This window comes from Nyctibius grandis, chromosome 8, assembly GCF_013368605.1.
Source record: "Nyctibius grandis isolate bNycGra1 chromosome 8, bNycGra1.pri, whole genome shotgun sequence".
Lineage (NCBI taxonomy): Eukaryota > Metazoa > Chordata > Aves > Nyctibiiformes > Nyctibiidae > Nyctibius > Nyctibius grandis.
In genome coordinates this window covers 46103817-46113079 of record NC_090665.1, presented here as the reverse complement: position 1 = coordinate 46113079, position 9263 = coordinate 46103817, and the positions used below count along the sequence as shown (strand labels likewise).

At 43.8% G+C, this 9263-nt stretch overlaps 1 protein-coding gene across 1 annotated transcript; it reads left to right on the top strand.

The window, feature by feature from the left end:
* The first annotated feature begins 215 nt into the window (after window positions 1-215).
* On the top strand, window positions 216-8852 carry LOC137666870 (cytochrome P450 2J2-like). Its single transcript, XM_068407130.1, has 9 exons — window positions 216-422; window positions 2288-2450; window positions 3093-3233; window positions 4733-4893; window positions 5708-5884; window positions 6672-6813; window positions 6960-7147; window positions 8076-8214; window positions 8674-8852. The coding sequence occupies exons 1-9, from the start codon at window positions 216-218 to the stop codon at window positions 8850-8852; spliced, it is 1497 nt and encodes a 498-aa protein (XP_068263231.1).
* Window positions 8853-9263: the final 411 nt, after the last annotated feature.

Sequence of the window (9263 nt, the reverse complement as noted above, 5' to 3'; positions counted from 1 at the left end):
CCAGCTAGGTGGCTGTATAAAGGAGCTCCTTGTTAAGGGCAGAAGGGAGGAATATTCTTCCATAAGAAAATTAAGGAGTTGACAGAGATGTCCCCCTATCAGCATCTTAGCTTATTTTGTGTTCTTTCCAGTCCTTTCTTACTCCCGTTTTAGCAAATGTAACACCAGCATCAAGTCCCTTCCTGGGATGAAAATCTGTGAGTTCATCAGCCAAGATGGAGCTTCAGTTTTGTCCTGATTTGGTTTCTCTCTTGGAAAAGCTGAACGGTCAGACGCTCTTGGTGGTTCTGGTCACATTTCTTTTGATTATTGACCTTGTGAAGAAGAGACGACCCAGGAATTTCCCTCCAGGGCCACAGCTCTTTCCTCTCGTGGGAACCTTTGTGGACTTTAAGCAGCCCCTCCATCTTGCACTGCAGAAGGTAAGAACTCCACGGACATTTCTCCTGCTAACAATATTTTACCTCTTCAGTGACTTTTGTCACCAAACCTGTGAAGCAAGGGCAGCCTCTGAAGAACTAGCTATATAATAGCCATGTATGATAGATTACCTTTCTTGGTTTTATCTCTCACTATCACCTCCTCTTCCATGGAGCAGGAAGGCCCCATGGGAAAGAAACTCATAACTGAGGAAGATCTACATGTTCCTCCTCTTTCTTCCCATCTGACCATGACCATTTTCTGCTGGAGCCCAGGAAGGGTTTGGAGGGGCTGGGCCAGGCTGGGGGACAGATGGCAAGTGCTATGTGAGAAATGAATTGTTTGGACTGTGAAGAACACCTCTGGAAATTGCCTTGTCATTGTCTTTGCTCAGAGGCCAACGATTTGCCCCATTACATCTAAAAGAAACATTTAAGACCTTGGGTTAACCATCCCTATGGCTTCTTCTGTGTCACAGAAAGAGACAGTGATTGCTCTGGAAAGGTTCCTAGAGCTTTGACTCCCATCAAAGCCAACAAAAGAGAGATATTTTATACATGCTGAGTATGCTTCTCTGAAAAAAAAAAAAAAGTGGAAGGAAAAGTTCTGACTTGGTGGTTGCAAATATCCTTTCTGTTGACTATGTATCTCTTGCTTTTTTGTAGCAGACTAATGCCAGGCTATCCACCCTGGGTTTTCACAAGCCACTAGCATGGGTGTCCCACAGGAGAACCTTTGGGGAAGGCCGAGGCACCATGCTCAGGGTATTTTGTCAATACACATAATTATTATTAATAAAATTAGTCGCATTCATTTTAGTCGCATACAATGACTAAGACACCCATTTGGCCCCAGACTGGTTTCACGAGTCACCATGACAATTCAGGATGACCATATGTGTCCTTTCATGTAGACTCATACTAAGAAGAGGATGGCCTGAGCTCCTCGTCAGAAAAGGGCCTGAAAGATGAGATGATCACACTTTGCTCTTATACATCAGGGAATTGAACACTGCAGAGGAGACACTAATGCTATCAAAGCCATTGCAAGGAAAATGTCTATAATTTGGCCATAAATGCATTCAGGCTTAAAATTAGAAGTAGGTTTCTAGCCATCTGCAGTTGGAACCACTTTCTAAATGGAATAGCTGGAGCAAGAAAACCACACTACTTTAGACACAAAGTTGATGAAAGGGATTATTTGTTGTGCTTTGCCTTCAGCAGGAAGAGCCTGGGCATAGTGACCCAGGTGCTGCCTTCACCTCTTGTACCCTTCCTGTAAAGAGGAAATTTCAGGAAAAATTTCTTTACCAAAAAGGTTATCAAATGTTGGAACAGGCTCCCCAGGGAAGTGGTGGAGTCACCATTCCTGGAGGTATTTAAAATATGTGTAGATGTGGTGCTTAGGGACGTGGCTTAGTGGTGGACTTGACAGTGTTAGGTTAACGGTTGGACTTGATGATCTTGAAGGTCCTCTCCAACCAAAACAATTCTATGATTCTAAAGAAAAGGGACGGAGCAGGTGCCCATCAGTTACAAAGCGAGTAATGTCCTTGTTATGAGTTAAATGGATGCAACCACCTGGTGAAACCCAGGTCATACATGCTAACAAATATAAGCAAACCATCTCTCCCACACTACAGCTATCTAGCATTTTTTATGACACCTCCAGCCTTCATGGAATAGTTTAGGTTGGATATAGTTTAGGTTGGATATGACCTGCAGACTTGGGTTTGGGTTGTTCTTAAGTCTGCTTGCTCCAAGCAGGACTAAATTCAAAGTTAGGTGCCATTGCTCGAGGTCTTCTCCAGGTGAGTTTTTAAAATCTCCATCTTCTTGCTCTCAGAGGGTGATGAACTCTCTTTCAGCTTACTGGTCAGTACGGAAACATCTTCAGCGTGCAGTTTGGAAGCCTGACTTTTGTGGTAGTCAACGGGTACCAAATGGTGAGAGAAGCTCTTGTCCACCAGGCTGAAATATTTACAGACCGACCAAATATTCCACTTCTCCAAGAAATATTTAGAGGCTTTGGTAAGCACAGCTACCAGGATTTTGGTACAATTTTTTAATCTATTTGCAATGATAACAATTAGAGTGAAAGAAATAGGCTGAATTCAACCCTTGGTAACTGCACCCATAAAAGCTTGCACAGAGGGAAGCAAGAACTGAATTTGGTCTAATAATCTCACAGGTGTACATTTTAATCTCTCTAGGATTTAGGGATGACGATGAGATCAGAGTCAGGTCTTGATGAAAGAGGAGAAATAAATGCAAGCTGCTCAGCAATTGATACACTTGAAGAGTTTTTTCCCCTTGGTTTTAATTTTTCCTTTACTTTTTCTCTGCCAGTTGCATATAGCTCCAGATACAGGGTATGGTGCTCCTGCCTGCAGCCCTGCCAACAGTGTGATAGTACTTATAGTATTTTGGCTTACACCTTTTTTTTCCCACACAAAGTGACAAAGTAGCAGATTAAAGCAAATCCATAAAGCTAGATCTTTAGTATAAACCAATTACTCTTGAATTTTAGTTCCCAGGCAAAGTTTTTCAATGTCTATAGGCTCTGTTTCCTTTGGTTTGGGGTTTTTGTTCAAGATGAATGGCCATTTCTGAATCTTATCACTCATATGTGACTCAGAGTGAGGTTTGTTCACTTGTTTTTTCCACCTACAGGGCTCATATCATCAAATGGGCATATATGGAGGCAACAGAGAAAGTTTGCTTCAGCAACACTGAAAAGCATTGCTGTAAGTTTTGAGGAAAAAGTGCAAGAGGAGAGTCGGTACCTTGTGGAGACGATCGAGGAGGAGAAAGGTGGGTGGTTAAGGTACAGCACCGTGCCCATAGCTTCCAGAATGACAAGAAGTAAAAGTCTTACTCCAATGCAGCTCCTAACATGCAAAACATTTCTTCAATTGCTCAAATCTCTATCTTACACTTCCAGACTGTGCCTTTTAGCACTTTATTTTAGACCTCAGGCCTATTATTTTAATTCTTCCTTATTAATATTAAGCATATATATACTAGGTGTTTACTAAAACTTGCATATTTATATGGCTAAGAAAGTGTCTCCTGTATTCTGTGAAGGAATAAATGCAGCTCTCCTGTTATCATGCATGTACACTCAGAGGCTTAGTTAACCTCTGCTTGTCCTTGGTTTTGCAAAGTATTTTAAAACTTGTTTAGTCAGGCTTTCCTTTTGTATCGTGCACAGATGAAGCGTGTGCCTTGCTCTTTTATGGTCCAGCTTTTAAGAACTGCCAGAGGGATATTAGTAAGAATAATTTGTGTGTTGGTACATGGGTGATGTTGCACTTCAGCTTTAAATAGAAGCAGATGGGGTTTAGCTAATTCTATGGAGCTATATATAGTAAACAAGAAAGATCTAAATAGGAATTGTGAAATTATATACTGAACTTGCTCCATTTTAATTGCTGTTGCACTGAACAGGCCAGATACTTCATGTTGCCAATTGATTCCAGTCCTTTATAGTCCTAATCAATAAACTAATTCAGCTGCTGGTTTGGGCCTTTCTTCCCATTAGTGATGACAAATAGTGATCATGTCTATCACTCTAATATCTGAGCACCAGCCCAGTTTAATTACTTTCTTGAAGAGTGGAGGGAGCAGCAGTCCTGTGGAGAGTGCCTTGCATTTCAAAGCGATGCTCCCCAGTGTACTGACAGCAGCTCAGGGCTGGGCTGGGCTCGTTACTGATATTAGTCTCTCATATCATGGCAAGTAGCTCTCCAGGCTGCCTAAACGTGCCCTAGGAGATGATGGTGTCTGCTCGGCAGCTCTCCCAAGGAATGCAGCTGTGACCACACCACACTTTGCTCTTATAGGAGCTGATGTGCATCACGTCTAAGGGCCATGTGAGCTATTGCTGGATTTTACAGGTGGCTGCCGGGACTTGCAGTCCTCTCCCTCTCCCCGCTCTCCTCCATCTCACTTGATTTCTTTGTTGTGGAGAGTTAAAGGCCAGTGTAGTGGCTTTTTTGCAGTGTGGTTAGTCCTGAGCTCCCTGCCCCAGGCTAAGCTTTCAGGGACCCTCTCCTGGTGTTTAAAATTGGCACCAAAACCATGTTGGAGCATGCAAACCTGACAGCCATCGAGTGGGATGCTCCAGGATGTTGGAGGTGATGGGGGTGGTGGGGACCCCAGGACATGGGGTGAAGCCTTAGCATCACTATGGGTGGAAAGTTGTTGAGGTCTCGCCCCAACTTCACAATGGCTTATCTGGTAGAGAATGTGGTTTTGACTGAGACTTTAAAGAAAAAAAAGAAAGGTGTCTTTCATTTTGTTTCTTCCAGGACAACCGTTTGACCCTCATTACAAAATTAATAGCGCTGTTTCGAACATCATCTGTTCCATAACTTTTGGGAACCGCTTTGACTACCATGACAACCATTTCCAGGAACTACTGCACTCGCTGGCTGAAACGTTGCTGCTCATCGGAAGTTTCTGGGGCCAGGTAAAGCCGGTCGGATGCTTTTCTAGCTTCAGCTGCATGTAAGAGCTCAGAAGCTGGAGTTTCTAAGGCACTGATGTAATCTGCCTTTCCCTGTAGAGAGTCATGTTATAAGGGAAATGACCACGAGTATTGTTCTACATTAGACTGGGTTTATATATAAAAATCCACCATGAAAGTAAGGAAGCAAGTTAAAATTATTGAGGCACATGGAAAAAAAACACTACAGAACTGTAAAACTAATCTTATGCCTGACATAACCAAAGAACAACGGACAAACCTTAAAAATATCTGTTTCTATAAAAGGAAGAGCCAATCAGTAGCACTCTCTGTGAAAATTCCCATCTTTCCCCCCCACCCTTTTCCCAACCAGTTTCTCAAATACCTTTTATTTATGACAAAACAATCTGAGAGTCCAGGTTTATAACCCAAGTAGGTGGATTTGGGGACAGACTGCACATACCTTCTCCATGGCCACACACCATGGGCCAGTCTGATCTCTGTCCCCTCCATGGACCCCAGCACTAAGGGGCTCCTCTGCATCTACACTGCTTTATGACTCCAGTGGCAACCTCAGACTTGTAATTCACATTAGGTGACAGCTTTGGCCACCCAATATTAGAAAACCTTATCAGCAGAAAACATCTGGCCAATTCTTATCTTGTTTGTACCTGTTTACATCTGTGGAACTAAACTGACCTTTGATTTTTTTCCTGGTAGCAAGCAGAGCTAATAAATTGTACTATGATCTCAACTGTGATACCTGCTTAGTTTTAACTCAAGAAATGCTCTTTTGCTCTGGTTGATTTCTCACCAGCTGTATAATGCTTTTCCTTTGGTCATGAGATGGCTACCAGGACCCTTTAGGAAAATCTTCAGGCACTGGGAGAAACTTCAATATTTTGTGAAGGGAGTGATCGCAAAGCACAAGGAGGATTTGGACCAGTCTGAGGCGGGAAACTATATTGACTGTTACCTGAAGGAAATAGAAAAGGTAAGAGGGAAATACCTAAAGTCAGCTACAGTTTAACCCAAGAAATGAGTAGACTAGACTCAAGGCTGTTCTGTCAGAGGAGCCTGTGCATCCCACGTTGCCTTCTCACAGAATCAATCAGGTTGGAAGAGACCTCTGGGATCATCGAGTCCAACCATTGCCCTGACACCACCATGGCAACTAGACCATGGCACTAAGTGCCATGTCCAGTCTTTTCTTAAACACATCCAGAGATGGTGACTCCACCACCTCCCTGGGCAGCCCCTTCCAATGTCTAATGACCCTTTCTGTGAAGAAATGCTTCCTAATGTCCAACCTGAACCTCCCCTGGCGAAGGGGGAGGCTCCTCCCTACCTCTTCCATATCAAACTTTCAGCAACAGTGGGAGCCTGATCACTTCAAAAACACAGATTTTTTTTTTTCATTTTAAAGTATTTACACTTTGTCGTCTTCCATTTTTCATTCTATCATGCGGCGTAGGAGGACTCTTGGGGAATGTGTTCACATTTCTATGAGAGCTCAGGGGTCTGTGTTTGCTATTGTGAAACTTCACATTTAAAAACGCTACCTGCTTTCAAAGGTCACTCTATAGCAAACAGAGTATCTTTCAAAGCATTCCACAAGGCTTGTAATTCAATGAAAGTAAGGGGTTGAAATCTCCAAGTCCAGGGGTGATGGATAAAAAAAATAGCAGCAGGACTTGACTTGTGTATGGATGGTTTTGGATTGGATTCTTGAAATCATCTCCTCCCTAATATGAATTTTCATTGCTATGTTTTTCCCCAAGTTTAAGGGTGACACCAGCTCATATTTCCATGAGGAAAACCTGCTGTGCTCCACCCTGGACCTCTTCTTAACTGGGACTGAGACAACGGCGACCGCCATCCGCTGGGCTCTGCTCTACATGGCCGCATACCCCCACATTCAAGGTAGGGCCACTGATGGGTCATTTAAAACCAAATAAGCGAAACTCAGAAATCAGAGCTATTTCCGTCTTTACCACATGTTGGACATGCCTGTGCAGCAGGTTTCTTCTCGCAAACCTTTTGAGCAAATTTTTTTTTTCTTTCTGTAGAGAAAGTGCAGCTCGAAATTGATGCAGTGATTGGCCAGTCCCGCCAGCCCACCATGGCTGACAAGGAGAACATGCCGTACACCAGCGCAGTGCTGAGCGAGGTCCTGCGGATGGGCAATGTCGTGCCGCTGGGGGTGCCCAGGATGTCCACCAGAGACACCACCCTGGCCGGCTTCCAGCTACCCAAAGTACCTGGAGATCATCAGCCCTCCCATTGCCCCACCAGAGCGAGGTCTTCATGGCCCAAGACCAAATCTCATCTGGAGGGGAACCAATCAGCAGGATCTTATGGAGATATCACAGTTATACAGAATATACAAATCCTCATGACAGATGCTGTAGGGCTCTTATGGGTCCCACTTCCTCATGGAGGAGAGTTGTGAGACCCTACAGTGTTGGTCATAATCTTCAGTTTTACAAGTTTTACCCTTTATTTTACACAAGACACCCTCTAGGCATTATGGGAATGGAGGGCCAAGAATTGTAGGAAAGCAAAGAGTTTGGCTTTGTTAATTCCACAGAGTATTAAAAACCATCTAATAAAAGTAACACTTGATAAAAGCCAGGTAATAGGTATTGATGTGTACGCACTGTTCTGGCATTATGAAAGCAAATATGAGATTTAGATATACTTAGTCTCTTCCATGTATATGATTGGTTGCACCAATGCAAATTAAAAATAAAAAAATCTGGGCATTTTGCTCCACACTTACTAAAATATTTTTCTTTTTCTGATGGATGATGTGGAGATAAACCAGATCAGGTTTTAAAAAAAATCAGAGTAAAGAAGATTGATTGGAAATTATTTGGTTAAATTGCTTCAAATTCCTATGGGAACACCATGTTATCGATTTAAAGGTGGTTTATGTTAACATCACCAGTGACAGTAGCACAAGGTATGGATCAACACTATGGTGATATATAGAGGAGCACAGAAGTGAACAATCCTGTAGGCTTTCACCTTCATTTAATTACATAGCTTAGGAAAAAACATTTTGCCCTTAAAAGAAAAAAGTAGTTTACATTTTGTGTGGAACAGAGCTAATAATAAACTAGTCTGACAACATGTCAACTTTCCTCTGTCACATAATTACCTGTTTTCTCCACCTCTTGCAGGGCACCACCTTGATGACCAGCCTGACTTCGATAATGTTCGACAAAAATGTGTGGGAGACTCCAGACACCTTTAATCCTGAACATTTCCTGGAAAACGGCCAGTACAGGAGGCGGGAGGCTTTTCTGCCCTTCTCTGCAGGTAGGATGATGGATGGGGAGATGGTTTTCTTTTTTGCCATGCTTTTTTTACCCCAAGACACCCTCTCCAGATAGGAGGTACTGCTCCTTGTCCAGCTTTCAGCCCATCCCCACAGTGAAAATCCCAGTAGCAGTTAATACTGACTGCTTTGGAGCAGGAGGAAAATCAATTTGTTATTGCAGGATGAAAAAATAAGGCTTTTTCTTCTTGCACAAGCTGTGTAAATTGTTTTTTTTCACCAAGTTCCCCCTCTTCATCCAGCCGAACAGCCATCGCAGTTTGCTCAGCAGTAAACTTCTGGGGAAGGTTTCTGCAAAATGTGTGGGTGAACATTGCCACCTAACCTTTCGAGAAAGAAAAGCTCCCACAGCCTGTGCAATGTGGCGGGTGCAAGAGCAGCCCGAGAGGTAGTTGAAGCTCGCTTGGGAATTGGTGGGGTTATTTTTGTTCCTTTTCCAGGCAAACGGGCTTGTCCTGGAGAGCAGCTTGCCAGGACCGAGCTCTTCATCTTCTTTGCAGCCCTCCTGCAGAAGTTCACCTTCCAGGTGCCGGCAGCCACAACGCTGACCTTCGCCTTCACACTCAGCCTCACACGCTGCCCCAAACCCTTCCAGATCTGCGCGTTGCCTCGCAACTGAGGACAGTGTAGGGTCGCCCTGTGCCTGCACGATTCAGCCCTCCGCTAGCCAGAAAGTGTCCCTTCTCCCATCCACCCCATAGATTTTGGGCAAAAATGGTGAGTCACGGACATCTAGCACCCACTAACATGCAGGTGGCACTGGGAAGGGCAGGCGGGTCACATCCTGCACACTGCAATGAGAACAACCCTTGGGGCTCTTCCCTTCACCTCCTGCCTCCTCCCCTCTATCAGTTTCACAAAATGCATTAATTTAAGAGCCTTATTACTTACTTTCCTCTGTTAGCACCTCCCAGGAAGGTCTCTGCTAGTTGCAAAACTATGGACACTGCTGGGTTCATGGTGGCTTTTCCATAGTGGTATGTCCACCACCCAGAGACCATTTAGCAACCCCTAAATCCCAATGCTGCAG

Coding starts and splice junctions, on each gene's coding strand:
- LOC137666870 (XM_068407130.1), top strand. CDS start 216: ATGGAGCTTCAGTTTTGTCCTGATTTGGTTTCTCTCTTGGAAAAGCTG. Junction 423..2,287: donor TCCATCTTGCACTGCAGAAG/GTAAGAACTCCA, acceptor ACTCTCTTTCAG/CTTACTGGTCAGTACGGAAA. Junction 2,451..3,092: donor AGAAATATTTAGAGGCTTTG/GTAAGCACAGCT, acceptor TTCCACCTACAG/GGCTCATATCATCAAATGGG.